This window comes from Perca flavescens, chromosome 14, assembly GCF_004354835.1.
Source record: "Perca flavescens isolate YP-PL-M2 chromosome 14, PFLA_1.0, whole genome shotgun sequence".
Lineage (NCBI taxonomy): Eukaryota > Metazoa > Chordata > Actinopteri > Perciformes > Percidae > Perca > Perca flavescens.
In genome coordinates this window covers 9476971-9504369 of record NC_041344.1, presented here as the reverse complement: position 1 = coordinate 9504369, position 27399 = coordinate 9476971, and the positions used below count along the sequence as shown (strand labels likewise).

Sequence of the window (27399 nt, the reverse complement as noted above, 5' to 3'; positions counted from 1 at the left end):
GATGCTAAAGACTCAGAGGCCTTTGTGGTATCAGATAGTTTTGTTTACCTGGCTGTATCTGCGCCTCCCCAGTACTCCAGTGACTGTCCCCCATCTCCACTTGAGGACTCCATTCCCCCGAGTCCTGTCCCCAAACCTCCGTACTGCCCAGAGGAGGAGGGAGCCTTCCTTTCCCCTGACAGCTTTGTTTACATGGCAGCACCTGAGCGGCCCCAACCTGGCCCCTCGGATGCCTGCTCAGCCTGTGAGGATACTCAGGAGCTGGACTTGGACTCGTACTCTGAAGGGACCCAGTCTGGGATGGATGGGGTGGAGTTTGTCCTCGGCTCAATGACAGGGGACAGTGACTGGGAGTCAGACGGCTCTACTCTGGACTTTCCTCCACTTATGTCCACAGACCAGGCCTGGGACCAGCTTGAGCCAGGCCTGCTACAGAGCCTATTTACGCAGACAGAGACAAGCCAGGCACAGGCATGTAGGCCCCAGGAAGATGAGCCCCAGACGGGGGCCACAGCTTGTCACGCAGAACCCATCTTAGAGTCAGGAAGGAGCTCTAAAGCAGAGAATGAATGGACAACTATAGTACCAAGTTCCGACACTGACATAGAGGCAGAGGTATGCTATCATTTACGTTTTTATAAGATAATTCATTCCCATAAAAGACTGTATACAGAACGTCATATTGATGCTGTGAGTTGATGTATTCAATCCACAGTATTATTCATTGTTCTGTTGGTATAGCATGATAACACAATTGAGTGATCTGAGGTAAACTGTGAATTGAATAGTGCAGTCGTATTGTAACATGGCAAACAAACATAAAAGAAAGACCTTGCATCTGGGAGGTGGTTTACTTACTGTAGCATTTATATTTATTTATTATTCAGCCTTTAGTATAAGCACAAATCCAGAGTGATTTGGCACAGATTTAACACTACCAAGCAATGCCCATAAAGAGTGCCAAGTAGAGAGAATTAATTAAAATTGAACCACAGACACCCTGGTTTGTTATCCTAATGAGACAAGTGAAGAGTAAAAGCTGAGCACAAATCTGTTTTTAGCAATGAATGCATTAGATGTGGGCATGTGTTCACACAGAGCCATAGCATGGAAAAAGAATTGGGTCAGGTATTTCAGTGTTGAGTGTAACCGATCGAGACATAGCATGGAAAATGTATGTGGGGTGGGGTGAAGTTATGTAGACGCCATAATTAGCTAGTTGTGTTTCAGTAGTAGGGCTTTAAATGATTGCAAAATGATTTTTTTCGCTTTGTGTGTGCGTGTGCATATGGTGTGTGTTTGGGTTGGGGTCAGTGCATATCTACAGTACATGCACTTATTTGAGATTGATCACATGTTTATTTGTGTGAAGCTAAAAGAGCAGTGTGTGCCTGAGGGCCACTTATAATGGTGATCTTAAGTGCAGACTTTATAACATTTATCTCAATGGCGCGCTATTGTTGTGTTTACACTGTCTGTATATAGAGGACAGAAGAGTAGGGTATGTGTCCATACAAAGTCACGGGTGCCGAGTGTTTCCCAGCTGTGCAAGAAGTAATACGTGCCAGTTTTCCATGTTGTTTAAGTAATTTGTGAGAAAGGTTACTGTTTGAGGAGGCAGTGTGTTTGTATGTAGAGCGAGACTTCTGGACTTTCACTGTTTGGGTGGATTTGGTTTCATAGAATGTAATCATTGTCACAGTATACACAGTGTGACTGCTGTGCACAGACATGGATCTGAAATGGATATTCTATAAATGCTGCAAGATTAGCTTGGCATTGGCCCGACACAGAGGGCTGTCAGTGGGACTGTCGGACTAGTCTCTCTGCATTCATCTGCATTCAGTCTTCGACTTGTTTTGTTTGTGTTGTCACTCCTCTTCCGTCTCCCTCTGTGTTTGACTGTGTGGGCTGCATGTAAAGGTGTGTGTATATGTAGATGGTATCTCAATGTGACAGAGTGTTTGACAGGCTGTCATGCTTTACGGAGCTCCGCTATATGTGTTATGTGCCAAGTGTTTGGCCCAGATTTGCCTGATCTTTGTTGCGTACCGACTCAAAATGTTGCAATTTTTTTATTATAGTCCTAGTTGAGAGGACGGTTCTTTGTTTTGCATGTGAAACATGCAAAATTAAAAGTATGAGGTGAAGGCTAAAAGCCTTGTCTGATTTTGAACATTCCATGTGCATTTCACTACTAAAACATCTAGACAAAGTTATCCCATTCCAAACCAGTTGGTAGAGGTGTAATGTCAGGCATCATGAACAGGCCATGTGTGATTTGGGTGGCGTCTGATGTGCCTGATCCCATGCTGACGATGCAAACTCCTCTTTTATCACATTATAGTTTCCATCAGGCACAGGCTTTGCGTCGATTTATGAGTACATTTGACTATATGTGTATTTGTGAGAATGTATGCGTCTGTTTTGGTGTGTAACTTATTCTTGTGTCTTCATGTGTTATCAGTTCCCGTTTGTTTGTTCTGCCTGCAGTCACAGCCTCTCTGGCTTTAGTTTAATGTAATTAGTTGTGTCCACTCACATCTAATAGAGGAGAGTTATAGTTGTACAGAGTGCTGTAGATCTGTGACAACAAAGGGAAAAAGCTTTTGAAAGTCAGAAATATAAACCTCTTAAAAGAAACCGCAACAATTGGGCCCCCCTTTTGGGTGGCCTGTATGCATCAAAACTATATCTACTGTGCATACTTTATATATTGTAGGATTTTGAGACACTTGGTTTTGATTTCATGACATTTTGTAACGCCAGCTTACTAGTACATCAGTTATAACATGCAACTGTACCACAGAAACACTGGGTCCTTGTTTTCGTAATGGTTTTTTGTTAACATTTCTGAAAGGTGACACATGCACTTTTGTTGTATGATGAAATCCCCTTTCCTCGGCCATGCTCACTCTCCTCAACTGACTCTCATTCTCTCCCAAACCTCCCTCTCCTCTCCTCCTTCATGCTTGGCTGGTGGTGTTGCAGAGATAAGAAGGTGAGAGGTAAATACTGTGGCACTCTGTGAGGGGAACTGCCTCTGCCAACATGGCTACACAAACAAGTGTTTGAAGTTGTCTGGGGAATATAAACTTAGATATCCGATAAGAATGTGTCGGGGCTAACACTGGAACTCTTGACTCTGTGGCCTGTTGACGGTCCTATCTTTTGCTCTGTGTTTTGTGTGTTGTACACTGACCTGTCACACTTTCCCTTACATCTCTGTTGGCCTTTTTTTTTCTTTTCATTTCTCACATCTATCTCTTTTTTTGCTCTGTTCTTCTGTCTTTGTATCTCCCACCCCACTTCAATTTTCTGCAACAGCAGGCAATTTTCTTTTTTTTTTTTATATTCTTTATTTATTGGACAATAGTGAAATTACAGTTGAGGAAGTGTGTATAGACACAACATGAATTCCGGGTATCTCCTCTCATTGCCCCTTTTTCTGTCCCTTCTATAACTCACAGCAGGCAATTTTCACGTTAAGTTGCTGATAGAAATTCATTGAAAAGGGACAGTGTTGAGACAGATATGCTCACTGAGTTTAAAAAGACAAAGAAGCAGACACAAAAAGAGTTGTGACAGGCAACAGGGAGGTTGGATGGAGGAAGCTATTGTTTGCGCGGAGGAGCACCTTTTAGCGCTGCATGAGGCTTTGGTACAATGATAAGAGAGCTACGCTGGCAGGCACACACAAGCAGAAGGTCTTTGGATTAATATGGAGCTCATTTTAAGGCACAGTGTGTGTGTATGTGCGCCCCACAAACAGACAGACAGACAGACAGATGGATGGACTGGCTTTGCAGGCTGTTTGATGAAGTGGGGCGAGGGAACGCACAGTACAGACAGACTGACTGATAGCAGCTTATACGCAGATTTAGAAAAATGGCAGAAATTGCATGTTTCATTCAAAGCCCGTTACAAGACACAAGTTTAAAAGGTCCTCAAAAATCCTTAAATTATCTTAATTGAAATCCATTAAAGTTTCAAGGCATATCACATACAAATATTATTTATTTCTGCCATGCAGTGACAGTTTTTTAAGCTGAATGGCCACGTGGATGAACACAGAACAGTTTTTGCACTGCATATTTATATTTCAGAAGTTGCATAACCTGTTTTACTGGATATATACTGCTTTTTTCCAGTTGTATGTCTTATTATTGGTTACGACATGAAAATACCGAGGCAGTAAAAAAAAAAGACTAACTGTAGGTTTATGAAATCTGCTGTTTCCAAATCATTTCCAATGCAAGATGGAATAGAAGGAACAAATGGTTTGGAAAAAAGATGAGGCATTGAGCGAAAGATGTTGAAGCAAAGAGAGAGAGAGAGAAACACAGGGATAGAGAGTACCAGGTGGGTTCAGGACTGCGGCTCATACATTTATGTTTTGATTGATGTGATAATTCTGGTTCTGAACAACCGCCTCCGGGATAAACCTGCGAGAGACAGAGGGAGAGAAGGAGGGGGACGTGTTCAGGAACACAGAAAAGCATGAAAGCGAATGTGGGAACACATTGATCTCCCACTGGAATTGAATGTGCATGCTCTCAAAATGTAAAAAGGAGATCGAAAATTTCAAGCGTATTTTCAATGATTTTACATATTTTTGCCTCTGCATCACTCTTCTCTCACAGTGATATCAGTGTGACAACACAGCTCTTACGAATCATACATTACACTCTCTTTGCCTGTCTCACAGGGAGCTGATTAGCAGCACAAACATTGGAAAATATGGGAAGAGCACTGATGACTTGAATGAAGGAAGAGGATGTGTGTGATCTAACTTGGAAAAAATATGAACGGTAGTGAACGGGGAGAAGCAAAATTATTTTTTTGATCCCATTTGAATTGAGCCGTGGATTACAAATATGGTGTTCGTCAATTTAAAAGATCATTTTTCAACAGAAGAAAGTCTCAGTTAGCCGTAAGTTTGTCATATGACCACTGTGTGAAACCGCTCAGTGAACTACATCTCCCGTCTCACACAATTTACGTCACCTAGCTCGATGCTCAACTTGCTCGCTAGCTTAGCTCTGTTCCACAACACATGTAACGTTATCTTAACTGCTGTGTTTTATCCAGTGAAGTTTTTTCAGCAGATAAGCAAAAGAACAAGCGAGATCCGCTGCTCATTTGAGTAACGTTACATCCCCGGTACGATACACACAGACAAGTGTGTAATCTTTCTAATTATTCTTATTTACTCTTATACAGTACAGGCCAAAAGTTTGGACACACCTTCTCATTCAATGTGTTTCTTTATTTTCATGACTATTTACATTGTAGATTCTCACTGAAGTCATCAAAACTATGAATGAAAACATATGGAATTATTTACTTAACAAAAAAGTGTGAAATAACTGAAAACATGTCTTATATTTTAGATTCTTCAAAGTAGCCACCCTTTGCTTTTTTTGATAACTCTGCAAACCCTTGGTGTTCTCTCAATGAGCTTCATGAGGTAGTCACCTGAAATGGTTTTACCTTCACAGGTGTATTTTTTCAGGGTTAATTAGTGGAATTTGTTCCCTTATTAATAAAAGGGAAAAAGGTGGCTACTTTGAACAATCTAAAATATAAGACATGTTTTCACACTTTTATACTTAATAAGGGAAAAAATTCCACTAATGAACCCTGACAAGGCACACCTGTGAAGTGAAAACCATTTCAGGTGACTACCTCATGAAGCTCATTGAGAGAACACCAAGGGTTTGCAGAGTTATCAAAAAAAGCAAAGGGTGGCTACTTTGAGGAATCTAAAATATAAGACATGTTTTCAGTTATTTCACACTTTTTTGTTAAGTACATAATTCCATATGTTTTCATTCATAGTTTTGATTCCTTCAGTGAGAATCTACAATGTAAATAGTCATGAAAATAAAAGGAAACGCATTTGAATGAGAAGATGTGTCCAAACTTTTGGCCTGTACTGTACTTCAACAGTTTAACAGTAAACAGAGACTTTCTTCTGTTGAAAAATCATGTTTTAAATTGCCGAACATCATATTTGTAATCCATGGCTCAATTCAAACTGGATCAAATAATAATTATTATCTCTCCATTGACTCTCATTCATATTTTTTCCAAATTAAGGTCCCATGTACCGGAAGTAGGAGGGCGTGACTTCGGATTTCTATAAAGGGGAAGAAAAAGAGGATAGTAAGGTTTGAGCCAACATGCTTTGAATGCAGGCCACATTTGCATCAGATTTGTATCTGTTTGTTGATGTTCAAGCAACACTGGTTTCAAATGGGATTTATTAGCTCATTAACCCCTTTCATCCCTGTGTCTCAGATCGGTTAATCCGTGGCTTAAAGCAAAGCCCTTCTGGCAAAATAGTTTTCCCCCCATCGACATTAGTTTGGAAACAGATTTCGACCCTTTCCTTCCTCCCCTCATTCCTTGTTCCATTAAAAGAGAAAGGAGGGAGTGCGAGGAAGGATGAGGGGTTGAAAGACAGGAAGAGAGCGCGAGACGAAGGCTGAGGCAGGAATAAAGGGAGAGGGAGGGAGGTGTGGGTGTGTGATGGAAAAGCAAAGTGATAGCAGTGCTGTTACTGGCTGTCATGTTGCTTTTTAGGAGAAACCCTTTACACATGATGGTACAGAATCATTTCCCCCCCCTCTGGTTTTCTATTTTTCGCTCCCATACACTTATTGCATTCAGTCACTGTTCCTGTCTTTCTTCTGCATGTCTTGCATACCGGTCTCTTCGGTCCAACTGTGTCGCGAGTGTAGCTGTAGAGGCATCACTTTAAAGATGCACAGGTTTTTCCATATGACCACCAGCTCTATTCCTGGTCACGTAGTTATGGAAATCAGTTATGAAGGGAAAGAAAGATGAAAGGAGAGGACACAGCTTCAGAGAACTACTTTAAAGCTTTGATAACAAGTTGGAAAACTCTGTGTAGCCGCGCAACATCTTGCACGCTCTCAATTTCTTCGAGATACTAGTTCTGGTTGCTCAGCATATTTTCTTCCTTATTTTCTTATATTTTTTTTGGCAGAAGTGGCATGTGTGTCTATGTGCTGTCACTTGTAATTGTCTGCGTTGTTTTGTCAGGAGCGACATGTTCCTCATCTGTCCCGATTAAGAAATTGATTGTCCTTGAGTGATGTTTCGGACACACTCCATCAACACAGCTATTCCTCTCCTCTGCGTTATTGGCTTAACAGATGACAGCTAAATATAGAGCATCCAGACACACACACACACACACACACACACACACACACACACACACACACACACACACACATGTTCATGTACATGTACAGGAGACATACACTCACACTGTCTGCTCTCAGAAAAGGATTTGGTTATTGTGCTCTTCTTACTCATTTTAAATAGGCGTGATTCAGTTGAAAGAAGTGATGTCACTTACTTTTCTGATCGATCGCAATCTGATCAAACCACACCTACACAGTCCAGATGATGCAAATTAGTTTTTGAGTGTTACACTCTTAATAAATAATACTTAAGGATGTTTGTTTTTTTTGTTTTTTTTTTACTTTGTTTATTTAGTTTAGGGCTTTAGAGTAGGGCTGCAAATAAGGATTGTTTTCATAATCATTTAATCTATCAATCTTTTTCTCTGTTAAACCATTAATCACTTTGTCTATTAAATGTCAGAAATAATGAAAGGGGCTCGCTATAATATCCCAGAACCCAAGATAAGGTAATTAAATAGCTCACAAAAATATGTCAAAGAAAATCAGCAAATCATCACATCTGAGATGCTTTGCCCAGCAAATGTTTGGACTTCTTGTTTGAAAAATGTCTAAAACAATTTATCGATTGTAAAACAAATTGTTGCAGATTCCTTTTATGTCAATTGATTAATCGTTACAGCTCCACTTTTGAGTTAGATGTTGCCCTCTGGTCCAACCTCTTTTCCTCACTCACCTGACCTGAGTTTTTGAATGCTGTTCTGTAAATGTTTTTATGAAATTATCAGAGCGTAAAACTCACCAAGAACCAGACAAAAATCTGTATTCTTTCAAATTCCTGCAGTTTATTTGATGAACATGACAAAAAAAACTGTCTATTCTTTCCTCCTCCTGTGCATTTAAACAGCCTCTCAAACTGATGTCTATTTGAGGAGACAAATAAATGCAAACAGTATTTAGTCAGTGTCCAACTGCCCAGCTTTAGTCAGATGTACTTTTCATCCCAGTGTTTTTTATCGCCTGTCCACACTGAAGTGAGAATGCCAGTGCGGTCCAGATGGAGAGACTGAGTAGGACAAAGGAGAGGATGAGGGAAAAGAGGAGGCAGCTGTGGTAGGGGGAGCAGAAGATAAGAGGTAGAGCGATGAGTGATGAGAGGAAGAGGAGAAGTTGTAGGCAGAAGGATGACAAGTATGGTGGTAATAAGTTCAGTGAGCTCAGTTAAGAGTTGGTGTTGCTGCGTGCTGGCTGAGGTGGGGGAAGAATGACAAGTATTCGGGACCTTTTCCAGAGCTCTGGTTTAGTGGAGTTAACCACTTAGAGCTGGCGAGGGACAGAAGGAGCGGAGAGGGCGGCTGGAATAGAGACAGAAAGAGAGAAAACACATAGAGAGCAACAGAAGAAAGAGAGGAGGTAGAATGGACAGACATGTAGGCACACAGAACCTATAACATGTTAATATACATTCCAGTGTATGTTTAGATGATGAATGGGTGTACTTTCCCTGTTTTTTCCTTTTCTGTTCCCTTCTATCTCTGACACACACACACACACACACACACACACCAGGATAAGGCCCAGGGTGGAGCAGGTCATGGCTACAGTCATTGTTGTTCTGGCCGACAGACTTCCTGTTCCAAGCAACTATGACGCCCATCACCACAACACAGCTGCGTCCAAACTGGATAGGAACACACTCTCAAACACACACACACACACACACACACACACTACTCATTCATATTTAATAGTGGATTGAGATTCATACCTGTAGAAAAGTCTTTTCACACACACATAATCACGCACATAGATTTATACACACTCGGATAAACACATGCACAGATTAGGAAGTATACACACACACACGCACACACACACACACACACACACACACACACACACACACAAAGCCTTGGCATGGAGAACCTGTAGTTTGATGCCATATTTGAACCAGATGAGCAGAAACCTGTAAACCCTTTGATTATGACCCACTGCAGAGTCTCCGAAACACGTTCTAGCTCAACCACTTCCAGCTGATCTAATACACCAACTCAGTACTGTGTCTGTAAACATCCGAAACACGTCATAAATCTCAAATCTAAGGCTTTGACAGCTTTGAAATGCAGAGGAATACATTCTGAATGAAAGGCAAATTACAACCCTTTTTAATTTGCCTTGTTTTGTTTTTTGGCTTGATATATACAGTACAGGCCAAAAGTTTGGACACACGTTCTCATTCAATGTGTTTCTTTATTTTCATGACTATTTACATTGTAGATTCTCACTGAAGGCATCAAAACTATGAATGAACACACATGGAATTATGTACTTAACAAAAAAGTGTGAAATAACTGAAAACATGTCTTATATTTTAGATTCTTCAAAGTAGCCACCCTTTGCTTTTTTTGATAACTCTGCAAACCCTTGGTGTTCTCTCAATGAGCTTCATGAGGTAGTCACCTGAAATGGTTTTACCTTCACAGGTGTGCCTTGTCAGGGTTCATTAGTGGAATTTTTTCCCTTATTAATAAAAAAGCAAAAGGTGGCTACTTTGAACAATCTAAAATATAAGACATGTTTTCACACTTTTATACTTAATAAGGGAAAAAATTCCACTAATGAACCCTGACAAGGCACACCTGTGAAGGTAAAACCATTTCAGGTGACTACCTCATGAAGCTCATTGAGAGAACACCAAGGGTTTGCAGAGTTATCAAAAAAAGCAAAGGGTGGCTACTTTGAGGAATCTAAAATATAAGACATGTTTTCAGTTATTTCACACTTTTTTGTTAAGTACATAATGTGTTCATTCATAGTTTTGATGCCTTCAGTGAGAATCTACAATCTAAATAGTCATGAAAATAAAAGGAAACACATTTGAATGAGGTGTGTCCAAACTGCGGTTTGCAGTCTGATAGCTGGCTGTTTATTGGAGATCGTAGGAGGGATTTTATTTCAAGATGGAAAAAATGTATCGTCACAAATACATCTTTTAGATGTAGTGGTACAAATGGGGAAGACACATTTCTTGTTCAGATTCTTTCACTTCAGTTGTATTAGGTTCAGTAGTCTGCAGTGGTTTATTATTATTTGACACCCACAACTGTTGTAGCTTCTTCCAGGCCGTAGTGGTATTCCACTGAAACCCAACCTACATTTTCCCTCTCCCTCACTTTAACTGCACCCTCTTCAGTGTTGTCACCCCAGCCATTTTCCCTCAGGCGTTGGATTTACCAAAATCTGTTGTGTGTGTGTGTGTGTGTATGTGTGTGTGTTCTGGACGTGCACATCTGGTAAGTTGTGTGTGTATGCGTGTGTGTCTCTCCGTCTCTTTGTGTGGCCGCTGGGGTTTGGCTGCCACAGCATTATAAACCACCAGGCCTAATTCTCCCCCTGTGGGCCTTGATGTCAGGACTTCTCAAACCTTCTCTCTCTCTCTTTCTCTCTCCCCCCCTCCTCCGCCTCGGACCCCAATATGTCAGGATTTTGTCCCAGGAACGGCCAGATGAAAGGACTTAAATCTGTAGTGGTTTACTGGTGAATCGTGAAAATGGTTTTGTGAATTGTTGCGTATAGCAGAATGGTTTTCAGGAATTTAGCTGAATGTATTATTTTTTTTTCTCAGTTATTTCATTAGCTGTTTGGTTTTGGGTTGTTTTCCTCCACAGTAAAACCAACAGAAGGAAAACCAGACTGTTTACCCCTTTCAAAAAACAACATTTACAAATCAGGCAGGGACAAGATTTTATAGGTCAGGGATGTTTTCCAAATGATGAAATGAAAAATCGAAATGATGAAAGTCGTACAGTTTTGTAAAGGGGCATTCGATTCAGGGTTTCCTTGTATTGTTTTAGGACTACAACTAATGATTACTGTCAAATAATTCCTTAATTGATCAATGAGTCTTTTAGTCTTTAGTTTGACAGACGTTGAAACTTCTTTCTCTTGTCCAGTCACCATTTTCAAAAACAGTTATATTCAATTGATATAAAATACAGAAAAGCGACAAATTGTGAAGCTCTAACCAGTGGACGTGGGGGACTTTTGCACGATTAATGACTTTAAAGACTTATTGACCGTGAGAATGTTATACCCTTACTGTACTTATGTGTTTGGATACAGTAGTGGCCCAGATTTGTGATGACAGACGAGCTGTATTGGCTGTCGTTTCGTCTTTTTTAGAGCCAGGGAAGTCAAGTCTGGTTGTCTTTAGTTTCGGGTGGCTGCCTCTATTGTCATCACAAGATGGCTCCAGCCCTCCACTGTGACGTGTGTGTGCGTGTGTGTGTGTCTGTGTGTGTGAGAGTAATGTGTCCAGACAGGCGAAGTTGTGTGTGTATTTGCTATAAATGTGTGTGTGAGTGTTGGTCTGAGTCTCTGCTTGTGTGTGATTAAGTGAAGGTTGTGTGCATCCATGTACGTGTGTTAGTGTACTCTGCAGTGTGTGTGTTCTCGACTCAGCCTTTTCCAGCCAGCCCCTTACTTGCCTAACCCTCTAATCCCCATAATCCTCTTCTCCCCCTCCTCTTTTTTTCTCCTCCCTCCAACCCTCATTTCTCCTGTTCCCTTCCTGTCTCCCACTCCTCTCTTATCTCTGCACATCCCTGTGTCTTTTCTCTCCTAATATCCAGTCACTCCTATATATAGGTCCATAATGTGGTAAAGTTGACTTCCATTTGTTGTCACGCAGAATAAATGCTCAGTGTATATTTGACTTCTGCTTTCAAATAAACTGTTTAAACTAAGGCCTTCTTTTCTTGCTTACATGTTCAACAAATCAATTCTAACCCTTTTCTGGCTTCCTCTTCCAGGCCGTGGAGAGAGAGCAGGTGGACAGCATTCAACCAAAGCTGCAGCACGTCAACGCAGTGGGTCAGGGTCTGATCCAGAGCGCCGCCAAACACACAGACACCCAGGCACTGGAGCACGACCTGGAGACCACCAACCTTCAATGGAACTCCCTCAACAAGCGGGTACGACTTCACTCTATGACCCTCTGATGTACAGACTAATATAGACTTGTCTAATACACAGTATACTATTATATTATACCGACCTCTTCTCAACTCTGTCGCTCCTGTCCTCAGGTGGCAGAGCGGATTGCCCAGCTGCAGGAGGCCCTGTTGCATTGTGGGAAATTCCAGGATGCTCTCGAGCCTCTGCTAAGCTGGCTGAGCGACACAGAGGAGCTGGTGGCCAATCAAAAGCCCCCATCTGCCGAGTACCGTGTAGTCAAGGCCCAGATCCAAGAACAAAAGGTAGGAGAAGGATGAAGCGCATTAAAATAAAACCCTCTTTTCACATGTAAGAACACAAGTTGATAAGAAATCTTCACATTCTTCCAGAAATCAAAACCGAACCGAGAGATTTAAAGCATAAAACGGCAGACAGCAGTGTCTTGCTGTAAGTCATCAAGAGTACATTTTGATGAAAAGTGATTTTCATTAAGGGTCTGCTCAGATTTTTCATTTTTGGGATTTGAAGCGGTGATCATCAATCACAGTTTTAAGCTACTGCCACCCACATCCTTCATCTGTGGATTAGATTTTTTTACTTTAAATTTTTCTGGATTATTCATTTATTTATTTATTAAACATTATTGTGAGAACCAGTTCTTTTATTTATCAGACGGGTTGATTTGAGACATTGACATTCAGATGTCCTCAGTGTCCTTCAATCACAAACAATAGATATTTGAATGACACACACACACACACACACACACACACACACACAGTCAATGATCTGTCTGCCTGGCATCCAAACGGCCCCAGTTGACCGTCTGCCAGTCGGACTGGCATAAAAACAGACACACAAACACACATGCCTGGTGGATTTGTATTGTTTTCAGAGAGAGACACACACACACACACACACACAGTTTTTCCCTGTTTATCCAACATACACTTCCTGTGTTTGTGCACATAAGTGTGCTGCAGTCTCGACCAGCGATCAATCACACGTGTTTACATCCGTGACAAAGAGTGGTGTCACCGTTTGGCTGAGAAAGAGAGCGTAAACTGTAGAGAAGTGCATTCCAAGGCTCAGTTGCAAGCTGTTGGTTCAAAGCAGACAGAGAAGCTGCTATCTAACCAGGAAGGATATAACTTTCATTCAGACTACATTTGAGAACCACCTCTAAGTTTACAGGAATACTGTAAAGCAGTGTTAGTCAAATAGCCGCCCGAGGGACAAATCTGGCCCTCTAGCAAAACTAGTTGCCCCCTTTACAAAGCTGACGTTTTCACTTTCATAGGTTACGTTAAAATATTTTCATGATTTTTTTCACACATCACTCATCTGTAGATAACAATATAAATATGAGGCTCATGTAAATCTTAAATATGACTTTGTAATATATAATACCGCAGCCCCATAAGGAGCTCATTATATCAATGCATTTTATTATGAAAACCGGAAGAGATCGCAGAGCTTCTTGGAAGTTAGATTAGTGATAAAAAGGTGGTGCTCTTTGGTAGGGGGCATGAACAATTCCAGTAGACATCAAGTAAGGAACCAAGGCACTCGTCTTTTACAAAAAATATATATTAAATGACTTTAATGCATTTGGGGCAGTGGTGCCTAGAGGTTAGAGAAGAGAGCTTGTGACCGGGAGGTCGTCGGTTCAATCCCCAGACCAACAGGATAAAATCTGGGTGGGGAAAGGGAAAGAGCAGCACTTGTCCCTCCCTCATTAATACCACTGATGTGCCCTTGAGCAAGGCCCTTAACCCCAACCGCTCCAGTGGAGCTGCTCAGTGGCCAGCAGATCAGACGGTGGTTGTGCTGAGCAGCTTCCAGGTATGAATGTGTGATCAGGGCATTCCTGCAAAAAGAGAGGCTGCCTCTCAGTGAACCTCCCCTGAATAAATAAAGGTTAAATAAATAAATAAATCTAGCACATTCTAAATAGAATAAGATATGACTGCTGAATGTATGCACCTGTTGATGTGCTTACACCTGGTGCTTTAAATAATTTCACCCCACTCCTGAGCCTGTAACTTCCTGAAGAAGGCTGGACACCGAAACGTGTTGACGTTTAAAAAAAAAACTTGCGAAGGGATTGAAAATGTAAAAAATACAATCTCTGTATAAACAACAGCATTTGTCCTTGAAATAAATATATATATATATATATATATATATAAAAAAAAACTTGCATTCTATTTAGAATGTGCCAGATGCGTTAAAGGCATTTTATGTATATTTTCCGTAAAAGCCGATGCATTTTACTGAACTGAAATGAAATGAACATGAACCTGTACAACGTGTCCCCCACCCTCCCACCCCCCCACCCCCATGAACAGCCCTGAAAAAACTGGGCGATGGTCGATCTTAATTCCCGCTGTGAAGAGAACCCTCTTAGAAATGATTTGTACCAATAACTCTAATACGTACATTTGTTCCAATAACTGTGGGTGTTCCTCTTCCTCCAGCTGCTCCAGAGATTGTTAGATGACCGCCGGCCGACGGTGGAGATGATCAGCGCTGAGGGAGAGAGGATCGCAGCCACAGCGGACACTCATGACCGAGAGAAGATTCAGACCCAGCTTCAGTGTCTGGCAGAGAGATGGACTGACCTGCTGGACAAGGCCAGCGGCAGGTAAGACTCCTCTACGGTACACGGGGGGGCTTCAGGGTGGGAAGGATCGGAGTATAAGCTCTTGGATTTCTAAATTCCCCATAGAGTAAGAAGAATTAATTTCCCAGTAGCAATCACTACCAAGATATCATACTGCTCTCTTATGGTCATCCTGGCACTTATAGATGCTCCTGGCTTTCTTGAGATTTCAGCTCTGTATCTCTCGATGATTGTTGACACTTCAAAATGATCAATCCTTTCCATTTAATCCTTCGAAGAGGCAACGCAGATAATATCACAGAAAGCAAAAAGTCACAGATTTGTCTTGCTGTAAATATGCGGTTTGGGCAAGTAATTGGTGGTGTTCCTCAACAGCATGTTATCTTGTGGTTATTTTCTGTTTCATCTGTGTGTGGCTCTGTTGAATAGTATCATTACTTTTGGTTTCTGTGGTCTGCGAGTAATTTCAGCAGCTCTTACGTTCACCGGGGAAAGAAATGACTCTTTACGGGGAAATGAGTACACACAGCAAAGCACAGTGAAGAGGGTTGATATCCCAGATGATCATGTTAACTAGTGTCATATTTATATAATGGTTATAAAACATTCATGCCTGACAACTTGTTAGGCATGATGTCTTTGGAATGTATTACACTGTCTAGTATGAACACTAACAATATAAATATTGTAAGTGTATGTGCATACACACACACAGACACACACGCACACACACACACACTACTGATTTCTTTATATGCACGCCGTTTGATGCTTCTGTTGACACACACAAAAAGAGACATGATGTGTTTTCTCACCGCTTTGCAACAACCCCCTTCTCTGTCTCAAATGCATTAAATATTACATTTTATCTGTATGAAATTCTTTCAAATTTAATAACGTATCATAAAAATGTCACAAGCGTTTCATAAACTGTATTTGTAATAAAAGTTGGCAGCTGTGTGACACAAAATCAGGTCCGAGTTGAGCAACAAAATCAGTGAAAGCAATAAAATAGCAATAAAAGCTCCTCCTTCTCCTCCTCCTCTTCCTCCTCCTCTTCCTCTTCCTCATTTCCTCCTCCCCCTCCCATCCTTTAGGCAGAGGCAGTTGGAGGAGCTGCAGGTTTTGGCTCTTCAGTTCCACGAAGCCGTGGAGCCGCTGGGAGAATGGCTGAGTGCCACGGAGAGACGCCTGAGCTCCGCCGAGCCCATGGGAACCCAGACGGCCAAGATCACCCAGCAGATCGTGAAGCACAAGGTACCGTTCGGCCCCCTTTGTTCCACAGACCCTCACCTCATGAAAAAGTCACAAAGGTTGATATTTAGGTGTGTCAATGAGCAGAATCCCTGCCTGCGTGAGTATTTTTTTTTTTTATTGGGTCCTCTAAGCAAAAAAGGTGAAAAAATGCACACATAAATCTTCTAAAGAGGGGTAGGAAGAAGATCGAATTTATAAGAAGGTGCACGTAAACATGTTGACATGCTTAGTAAAGTAAAGGCTAAACATGGCACATGTCCATTTAATAGATTCACAGTTGTTCCAGACAGGAAAATACTCAGTGTCTTACTTACTTACCTTTAAATATGGTTAGTATTTTGCAGTCCCTGTTTGAATAGAGAATGATTCATAATTGGAACCACGCATGTAATCAGCTAGTCTTGATAAAAAATGCTCCCGCACTTAATCTAATCCAGTGTAACTCAATGGAAAGATGCTGGAAGAGGAAGCACGAGGCATAAATCCACAAAGCACCCAAACATACAAGTCCATTTCTTGCTTTACTCATGCTCAGTCGAGTTTTTATTTATGTTTTTATTATTATTAAGTTTTTTTAAGTTGTCTTTTTAAGTTGTTCTACTCATTCATTCATTTATGTGTATGATTTCCTATTAAGTTATGATTTGTCATTTGCATGTTTTGAGTTTTTATCCATCTGTTTTTCTGTCGTTTTGCTGTTCTTTTCTCACTATCCTTCACCCTCCCCTCAAACACACACACACACACACACACACACACACACACACACACACACACACACACACACACACACACACCTCCCAGGCGGTTCAAGAGGACGTGTCCTCACGTGCAGCCGAGGTTGACCACCTCGAGTCCCTAAGCCAATCGCTGACCCCGCTCAGCTGTGCAGCCGACCGTGATTGGTTAAGCGAGCGCGTGGGGGCGGTCAGGTCAGGTCACTCGGAACTTACTGATTGGTGCTCCAGGCGGGCGGGCATGCTGGAGCAGGCGCTGGCTAACGCTCAGCTGTTTGGGGAGGAGGAGGTAGAGGTGCTGAACTGGCTGGCAGAGGTGGCTCAGAGGCTGGCTCAGGTCTCTGTCCAGAGCTACCAGCATCAGCTCCTGGCCGAGCAGCACAAACACACTCTGGTACGACTTCATCAACACACTGAATGCCAGCATTCCTTCCAAAACATGAGAAACAGTAGTTAGTAAATGTATTAGGCAAAGGGATTTCAGTATACATGTAGAATTGCAATAATATCATATTTTGAATCAAGTAAAGGCTCCTATCTATAAAAAGATATACCAATAAAATATCCATGTATGACATTATATATACAGTACGTGAATCAGGAACACAGACTGTGGGACTTGGATCATCAGTGAATTTACATAATAATTTCCTTCAGTACCTTTTTTTTATATTAGTTTTTGCATCATTAGTACAAAGAATAGACATGAAGCATAAACACACTGGTGTAGTTTTATTACTTAAACTTGATTGAACAGTTAAATAAAGGATGCACACTGTTAACACACTTAAGATGTTGTCCTTGGAGCCAAAGAGAACAATTTGTTTTATCTACCACTTTGCTTTCTTCCTTCCTTCAGTCTCTAAATGAAGAGATTGTGAGCAGGAAGAAGACCGTGGACCAGGCCATCAAGAATGGGCAGGCCTTACTTAAACAGACCACAGGTAATTTCAGACTCCTAATTTTCTTTAGCTTTTCCCAACCAGATTTTTTCTGTGTCCTGTGAGATATTAAATACAATGGTTAAACGGTTATCCTTGGTCATTTTTCAATTTGTGCTGGAAGGTGTCTGACTGGTGTCATCATCTTTCCCCATATGTTTTAATGGTTAGTAACTAAAATCAATAAAGCAATCTGTATATTACGAATTTTATGTTGACACAGTTATCACACTGGAAATAAACTAAAACACTGTTTTCCTTTAGTTGTTGTAGATTCATATCCAAACCACACATATTTTTATCAGCGGTGAACCAAACTGTAACATCTGGTTTGTGTCTCCCTTCTCATGATATTAGCCATGCTGACTGATCTGACATTGTTGGTCTACCTCATGAATACACTTTTTTTACACAAATGTGGCCATGAGAGGTATGCAGAAATGTCAACCTGAGGGTACTGTGAAATATTACAGAACATATTTGTAATGGTGAATTTTATTAGTAATAGATAATATAAGGATTAAGACCCCGAAAGTGGATATGTAAGTTTGCGCATACAAGGAATTTGTGAGTCCACAGTAAACAAGTGCAAAATTATCAAAAATAAATAGTATTTGAAAACTAGAAATTAATATTTTCTATACACTCAGCACATGGCTCATTGTTAGATGTAGACTGATTTATGGATACGGATTTATGAAAGTCTCAGGACAGTGTGTGACCAGACCTGTGTGTCCTCCTGCAGGTGAGGAAGTTCTCCTGATCCAGGAGAAGCTGGATGGCATCAAGTCTCGCTATGCTGAGATGACAGCTGGCAGCAGCAAGGCCCTCCGCACTCTGGAGCAGGCCCTGCAGCTGGCCACGCGATTCGCCAGCGCCCACGACGACATCAACCAGTGGCTGGACAGCGTGGAGGCGGAGCTTAACAATATGGAGCCCGACGCCACGCCCGCCTACCAGGAAAGACAGAAGGTAGATGGAGTATAAGATAGATATCCGTTTATTGATTTATTTTTTTAAAGAAATCAATTTTATTATTATAAAGGACACTGTAAAACATACTGTATCAATTAGAAACCAGAGTCCATGCAGCATCTCATTTCTGCCTTTATAATTCCCTATTTAAACATTTCGGTTTTTGCAGGCAGTTTAATTACAACAGTTAAGGTACAGTGTTTACGTGTGATGTTGTATATGACTCACTATTTCATGTCACTCATTGCTTCCTGATATAATATTACTGTAACTCTGGCTGTGAGTCACTTGGTTTAAAAGGATCGTTTAGAACAACAGGATAAGAATCAACATCTATCTATTGCATCCGTTGCCCTTCACACACACATTTCATGGTTTTGTGTTATAAAGGAGGAATTGTTTTTTATTAAACTGGTCGAGATGCAGTTCTTCTTTTGCATTATTTGGTTTTGTTTCAGTGACTGCTGCTTTACAAAATGATTGATGGGGCAGTTGAGTAACTGTATTTAACCGACGTGTTTAGTTGGTAAAATTGTACAGACTTAATCATTAACATTTTGTGGGGAGTGGGTGATAGAGCGAGGGAGAAGTGAGAGAGTGACGGTGATTAGCTTTGGAGCGAGTACCGACTCTAGAGTCCTAGTGAGAGAAACAAAGTGTCTCCCTGTGTTTTCTGACCAAGGTGGGGAATCTGTAGCAGGAAAAGTTAACCTTCTCCTTGATTTCATGTTGTTTATGGAGAAGGAGAACCAGGAAAAGCAACGCTACCAAGCCATGGCCGAGCGACGTGCGTCGCTGCGACGTGTAGTTAAATTTTTCGAGAGGTGCACGTCAAGCTACGGCTTAGGATCCGGCGTAGACGCAGAGGGGTCTGCGGGGCTACGCCGTTGATTTTACGCATGACTATAAAATGGCCTTAAGGAAAGGGACTGGCTCTAGTGGCTGTAATTCTGCACCAAGGCTGAATTTCGGGAAAGAGACTTCAGATACAGTATTAGGGGACCACTAAGGTCTATATAAAAGCATCCAAAAAGCAGCATGTCATAGGACCTTTTAAAAGATGATTTTTCTTAAAATAGAAAAAAATAAACATATTATTTGAAAAGAACAACTGATTTGATGACAGCTCCTGTATGTAATGACATTTTCAGCCGTTCCAATAATAACCCGCCCACAGCTGAGTTACCATAGTAACATTGAATTCTTGGAACAGTTTGTAAAAGCTGTTGAAGAAATTATTGTCCTTTAATTTGTTGCCGCTTTCCAGTCTTTTCATTCTACAATGACATTTTCAGTTGTTTAGAATTTAAAATGCTTTCAGTTTACCACACACACAAGTAGCGCAACCCCCGGCAGCAAAAAACAACTGTGTGATGCACTGGATGCCATTTAGTCAAGTTAATTTCAGCTTTACATTTGTCTATGAGTTTTTATTTACCCAAATTTAAGCATACGTTTCCACTCGATTGCAGCTTTTGCTTTATTAAACTCATCTTTCACTTTTGCAGGAGCTGAAGAAAGTGTCGGCAGAGAAGCGTCTGGTGCTGGATACGGTGAACGAGGTGGGCAGCGCCCTGCTGGATCTGGTGCCGTGGCGAGCCCGCGAGGGCCTCGACCGCCTGGTCGCCGATGCCAACCAGCGCTACCGCCAGTCTGATGAAACCATCACTCAGCGTGTGCAGCTGGTACAAGCTGCCATCCAGAGGTCACAACAGGTACTGCAAGCAGTTTCACCTATGTGCAAAGATGAATGTAGAGCTAACTTTCCGTTAGATTTGTCTGTTTTACCGTGGGCACTTACACCTGCTAAACGCTCACTCCTCCTTTCAGTATGAGGAGGCAGTGGATGCAGAGCTGGCCTGGGTCGGGGAGACGGAGCGGAAATTGAAGTCTCTGGGGCACCTGAGCCTGGAGCCCGACGTGACGGTGGCCCAGATGCAAGTGCAGAGGGCCTTCAATATCGATATCATCCGACACAGAGACACTGTGGATCAGCTGCTCAGCACCAGAGACGACATCCTGGAAACCTGCAGCGACGCCCAGAAGGACGCACTGATAGTGAGTCACTGATGGAGAATTGAGAGGAAGGAGCAAGAGAAATTTACGTAAATTTAATAACGGGAAAGGGATGGATTGCGTGAGAATGGAAAGTGAGGGACACAATGCTTAACTGACAAGTCGTCACTTTCTTCTTCTTCTTCAGGTGAAGACCGATTCTCTCAGTGCTCGTTATGATGCAGTGAGTCAGAGCCACAGTGAGCGGTTCTCGGCCCTGGAGCAGGCCCAGGTTTTGGTTGCTCGGTTCTGGGAGACCTACGAGGAGCTGGAGCCGTGGTTGGGCGAGACTGAAACCCTCATCTCCCAGCTGCCACCGCCAGCCATCGACACCGACGCTCTCCGACTCCAACAGGACCAGATGAGAGTAAGATATCAAATATTTTCTCTTTCTTCCAACGTAAATGTGTATTTTTTTGAACACATGGTTATCCTTCTATCCTTCCCTGCCTCTCCAGCTGCTCAGGGAGTCTATCGCAGAGCACAAGCCCCACATCGACAAGCTGCTGAAGATTGGACCCCAGCTGGCCGAGCTCAGCCTCCAGGAGGGGGCGACGGTGACGCAGCGCTACTCGGAGGCCGAGAGACGCTACCTGGCCATCAAAGACGGGGTCAAAGGTCGTGCGACAACCCTAGACGAGGCAGTGTCCCAGTCTTCACAGGTGCGTCACGGAGGACAAACAACTGTTTGTCCGAGCTAACTGTTTAATGCTTGAATTGGCAGACTGTGTTTTAGCTGCAGACCTGGCTCAAATGAGTTTGATTATTTAATCTACTTGGGTAGCAAAATGTCAAAAGGCTTTGATGAGTTGTTTGAAAGTCAATTCAGTACACTTAAATAACATTTTGTGTATGAATTGACCTAATTTGTTACACTACTCACCTATTTGCCTCTCGGTGCAGGGTGAAGAATTTGTAGATTGGAGCAAATAAGTAAATGCTGTTGGTCCAGGTCTGTTTACAGCTTGTTAGATGATTACAAAGCAGCATGACGTCTATGTGTTTGTTTATGTCCGTGTTTGCCAGTCAAAACTAAATGATATTAGGATTTACCGTGCAAAGTCATGAGTTCAGTGAAAGCCAAGTTTTATTTAGATTTTCTGTTTTCTGGTCTTATTTCTTTTGTTAATATTTTTGTTTTTAAAAAGTTTGTACAGTATATTATTAGCAAGCGCTGATACATACATCTCATCATAATAAGACTATTGCTCAGACAAAATGTATCATTTTGACTTTTCTCTTGTCACATTATGTCTTCTTTTAGTTGTAGTTTTCTTTACGGATATTTTACTTTCTCTTTTTGCACTTCACATCATGACACTTCATTGAATCACCTGTGTGACAGGCTGAGTGTTGCTGCAGTTGATATTGCCTGACAGTTTGTACTGTGTGCATGTCTCTGATTTAACTCATTCTATTGTTTCTCCACCCTCCGCCCCCCATCAAACCAACTCATGTATCGCTCCCTCTCTTCCTCTTACCTGCACTTCCACACTGTCCTCATCCCTCACTCCATCCTAAACCACCCGCCTCCTTGTCTCTCCTCCCTCATCCTTTAAACTTAACCTTAATCTCCCTCATCATGTCCACCCCTTCGTCCTTGCAACCCTCCGCCATCCCATCCCTCGTTCATTGTGGATGTGCTGTGTGTGTTGCCCCCCCCACCATCATTTTCTCCATCGTCACTGCTCACTGCAGCTGGTAGAGGTAAGACTGACAACATCAAACTGGCACTCAGGCTGCGGTTACACCACATGCTTTGGTTGACTGAAGTATGAATCTATACTAATACTTATATTAGTATATATACTAATCAAGTACTAATCTTGCCAGATAAATTCAGTTATGTTAAGTAATTTATGCAGTCAGTTTATCTCAAATGGTAAAGGTCTGGATTATTACTGATTAGAAACGATAAAACCGCAACTCAAGATTTCCAATTCATGAATGAATGAATAAATGTATTTCAGACATATCGAAAATAAACAAAACAAAATATCAAAGAAATGTACAAATAAGTTAACAAATAATTAATAATAATAATAATAATAATAAAATTCATGATCTACATTATGGTCCAATTTCCAAACCATGTGTCTGCCAACCCCTGAGTGACAATAAAACTGAATTAAATCTGTTAAGAAATGTGTAGGTTTGTAGACTTGAATTATGCCTGGTCTTAAACTGAGACATGCTTTCCAGCAATGATTGTTTTAGTCTCAGACTAGGCTTGATTTACGTCATTGAAACCAGTCATAAATGTTGTATATCACAAAAATCTCTCCCTTGTGGCTAGATGTGATTTGTTGTGTTATGTAGTGATCAAGCAATTCTGATTTCCCTCAGATGCCTAAAAAAAGCCCATCAACTCACTAGAAATTGTACCGTCTTTGCTCTCTAGTCTATAATGTCTCTGGACTGAACTTTGTGATTAGGGGCTCCCTCTTGTGTGGTAGATCAAGACCAGCTTTGTTATACAACCTGGATGACATGCTGAAGGTGCAACACTGAGATATTTAATACTGTAGAAGAACTGTACAGCTGTTTTACACCCCCTGTTGAAATCTGATGTAAAATGTATTATAAAAAAGTGAATGCAGTCTGCCACAGATGGCTGACCACCCACATAATATCTCAGTATTTTCCCACTTTCAAAATGTCACCCAGCTATCAAAAACCCTAACACAGCCCCCTCAATACACTCTCTCCTCCTCCTCCTAATCCTCCTCATAATACTTTCTTCCAACTCTCTTTCCATCCACAGTTTCACGACAAGATGGACCCCTTGTTGGAGACCCTGGAGGGGGCGGTCCAGCGGCTGCGCCAGCCTCCTCCGGTGGCCGCAGAGGTGGAGAAGATCAGGGAGCAGCTGGCAGAGCACCGAGCCCAGGGGCTGGAGCTGGACAAACTGCTGCCAAGCTTCTCCGCCCTCTGCGCCCGAGGAGAGGAGCTCATCGGACGAGCTGCTCACGACGATCCTGCTGCTCAGGGTGAGTGGTGGGGATGTGTCTGAAATTAAAAAGAGTATGTTTTTCTTTTTTTAATAATTCATTTTAGATTCACAGTTTTTGCACTTGTTGGGCTGCTGTACATGTGCCAGCAGGTAAAGGGTGAAATGGCTTCCAACTAAACAGCGAAATAACTAAACTAACGGCCAACTCTTGTTGTAGGCATTCAGAGTGTGTCTATGATAGTTGCTTTTTCATTTCAAATGGAAAACACTGGCTATACCTGGATCAAAGCATTACACAATCAAACAAAACAGACACACACAGAGAGGCACACATAACAGGCTTCTGTAATCTGGGTGGACAAATATTAAAGTCTTATTTTAGGCTCCTATCCAACTAGTTCACTGACTGAACTATCAATCATCTGGCCAAAGTAAGCCATTGTTTGGCTGGGGAAGTCCTGAAATAAAACAGATTCAGCAGTGAAGCTATGCATATTTCTTCCAACGCCACCACGTGGTGAGACAGAAAACACACACACACACACACACACACACACACACACACACTTCTTTGTTGTGTTGCCCTCTAAATAATTTCATGCTTTGATACCCTCCAGCCTTTCACGCTTCATGAAAATGAAAGGCCTCACTGTGCAGCAATAGAGGGAGTGGGCTGATGAGAGACTCGACTTACCAGTTCTGGACACTAGATGGCAAAATTCAAACAAAGAAAACATTATTATTACTTCTTTACATTACAAAAAGAATGACCAAGAAGTTTATTTTTCTAGTATGCCCAGTGCAATGCCACCACCTTTTCTTTACCAGCCTGTTTAAACTGACTGCTCTCCCCTCCAGCCGTTCGTACCCGCCTCCTACGCCTGCGCACCCTGTGGGACGAGATCCGGCAGCGGGCCGAGGAGAGGGAGGGGAAGCTGAACGACGTCTTGGACCTGGCCGGGAAGTTCTGGGCCGACGTGGCGGCGCTACTGAGCACGCTCCGAGACTCCCAAGATATCGTGAAAGAGCTGGAGGACCCTGGCGTGGACCCCTCACTCATCAAACAACAGATTGAGGCTGCTGAGGTATGTAGGACCATGAGGGAGGGAGTTGATAGCGATAAACAGTAGGCAGAGAAACAGAAGAGCTTTTAGACGAGATTCTGGCAGAAATGCACTGTCTGTACTTCATACAATGTCTCTCTATCCTTCCACCAGGCCATTAAGGCAGAGACGGATGGTCTGAGGGAGGAGCTGGAGTTTGTCAGGACCCTCGGAGCTGACCTTATCTTTGCCTGTGGAGAAACCGAGAAACCTGAAGTCAAGAAGACCATTGATGAGGTGAGAAATCAATACTGTGTTCTTGTGATAAAAGCCATTATTTGCTTTGTTTTTTTGATTTGTAGAGCTCTACTACATGTTGACCCACTAACATAATTCCTCTGTCTTCCTCCCAGATGAATGCTGCCTGGGAAGGTCTGAACCGCACGTGGAGAGAGAGGATGGAGAGACTGGAGGAGGCCATGACAGCGTCTGTGCAGTATCAGGACGCACTGCAGGTTTGTGCATCATAGTTAGTCTATAGTTAACTGGGCCAAATCATATGTCACTGAGCTAGTGTTTCAGTTTCGTCTTGGCACCGAATCAAAACATTTCATGGTGATATGTAGTAACTATGATCCTGTTGATGTGAGCTATTTTTTCTGTATCATTTCCAGTCTATGTTTGACTACCTGGACAACGCAGTGATTAAGCTGTGTGACATGTCGACTGTGGGAACTGATCTGGGAACTGTCAAACAGCAGATTGAAGAGCTCAAGGTTGACAAGAATCTACTCATTCATGAGCGCATTTTACACACAAAATCAGTTTTTATATAAACTCTTGCATGATCTGTACTATTATTGTTAGTAGTTTAAGTAGTTAAATACCTCAGGGTCAATAATAATTATCTTTGGTGGAAAGTGTGCATTGCTGGATTTGCTGTAAAATGTTACTAATCCGTATACAGTTGATGCTAAATGTTCAGATTCCTCAAATTGTTTTAATGACATTTTTAGATAACCTAGGGTCAGATATGTATCAAGAACTAACGAAGCACTTCTCTTCTCTCCTCTCATCCCTCCCTTCACCCTGAGCAGCAGTACAAGGTGGAGGTTTACCAGCAGCAGATTGACATGGAGAAGCTGTGCCACCAGGGGGAGCTGCTGTTGAAGAAGGTGTCCGACCAGACAGACAGGGACATGATCCAGGAGCCACTGACCGAGCTCCGGCACCTCTGGGAAAACCTGGGGGATAAAATCACCCACAGACAGGTAATAAGGAAAATAAGTGGCAGCAGTGTGGCTAAAGAGTTAGAATCTACATCACTGAGTAACACACTGAAACAAAAACTGCCTACTCAACTGTAGCTGACCTCCTGCGCTCACCCCTTGGTTTCCCTTGGGAGTTGACGATGTTGGTCTTTGTTGGCATTCTGGAGGATTGCATGTATTCGACAGCTGCTTTTCATTACAGTCCAAATATTTGCGTTCCTATTTTTAAGCTCAAACTTCTGTCTTTCCTCCACCACAGCACAAGCTTGAGGCTGCCCTGCTGGCCCTGGGTCAGTTCCAGCATGCCCTGTCTGAGCTGCAGGCCTGGCTGAACCACACACACACCACTCTGGACACACAGCGACCAATCAGCTCTGACCCCAAGGCCATCGAAATCGAGCTGGCTAAACACCACGTACGTCTCCGTTCATTAAAACTTGGGGAAAAAAAAGTTGTGACTTCTTCTTTTGTGTTTGGGTGACATTGTAAATAAAGACTGAATTTAAAATTAACTGAATTTGCTGTCACATTGTTGGCCGGTGTTACTTTGCGCTTTTGAAACCCATTCATGTCCTGTAGCCCTAATGTGGTTTCTTTTCTTCTCTTTAGAGAGTCACACACAATAAATGTTGGCCTCTTATGTTATTTTAACATCCCAAACCGTCTGTTCAGCTCTTGCATGTACTACTTGTTGCAGCTCAACATTCAAATCTAATTTTCTTTTTAAAAAAATGTCTCTCTCCCTCCTCTCTGACCCAGGTTTTGCGCAATGATGTCCTATCCCATCATGCAACTGTGGAGAATGTGAACGGTGCGGGCGCTGAGCTGCTGGAGTCGTCTCCTGGCGACGAGGCCAGCCACCTGAGAGATCAGCTGGATCAGCTCAACCAGGGCTGGGAGAGCCTCCTGCTCAAGAGCCAGGAGCGGCAAAAGCTACTGGAGGCTGCTCTGCAGCAGGTACGGTGGAGTTAGAAAGAGAGACTTCTGCTCAGTAGATCTTAGTCCTGTTGCATCACAATGACAACCCTGTCTTTGTTCTAAGGAAGAAAGGAAACACACTGGAACACTTTATAGATGTCATACTGAGAGTTTTTACTTTAATATTTTATGCATGGCTGCAGTAGTGGTGGAAGTATTGCTACACCAATACAATGGTACTATGATTAAAATGTGTGTTAACAGCAACAGTAGTAGTGAATAAAATAATAGCAGCTGTGGTGGAAATATTTTCATGGTATCCTGATTCTTCTCCCCCTCCCCCACCTGTTTCTGTGTAGGCTGAAGGCTTCCACGGCGAGTTGGAGGAGTTCCTCCAATGGCTGAGGAGGACGGAGAGCCAGCTGTCTGCCGCCAAGCCGACAGGAGGTCTCCCTGAAACAGCCAGAGAGCAGCTACAGCAACACATGG

The 27399-nt window shown here is 42.3% G+C and overlaps 1 protein-coding gene across 1 annotated transcript in view; it reads left to right on the top strand.

Annotated features, from left to right (window-relative positions):
* macf1a (microtubule actin crosslinking factor 1a) overlaps window positions 1-27399 on the top strand; it is a 246337-nt gene that overhangs the window by 200220 nt on the left and 18718 nt on the right. Inside the window, 21 exon segments of the mRNA XM_028596953.1 lie at window positions 11990-12151; window positions 12266-12436; window positions 14615-14781; window positions 15858-16017; window positions 16822-17148; window positions 17614-17698; window positions 18441-18667; window positions 20179-20385; window positions 20501-20728; window positions 20874-21092; window positions 21184-21387; window positions 22424-22432; window positions 23490-23715; window positions 24537-24763; window positions 24896-25018; window positions 25135-25236; window positions 25396-25497; window positions 25819-25992; window positions 26252-26407; window positions 26752-26949; window positions 27270-27398. Of these exon segments, the coding sequence (XP_028452754.1) occupies window positions 11990-12151; window positions 12266-12436; window positions 14615-14781; window positions 15858-16017; window positions 16822-17148; window positions 17614-17698; window positions 18441-18667; window positions 20179-20385; window positions 20501-20728; window positions 20874-21092; window positions 21184-21387; window positions 22424-22432; window positions 23490-23715; window positions 24537-24763; window positions 24896-25018; window positions 25135-25236; window positions 25396-25497; window positions 25819-25992; window positions 26252-26407; window positions 26752-26949; window positions 27270-27398 (3603 nt within the window).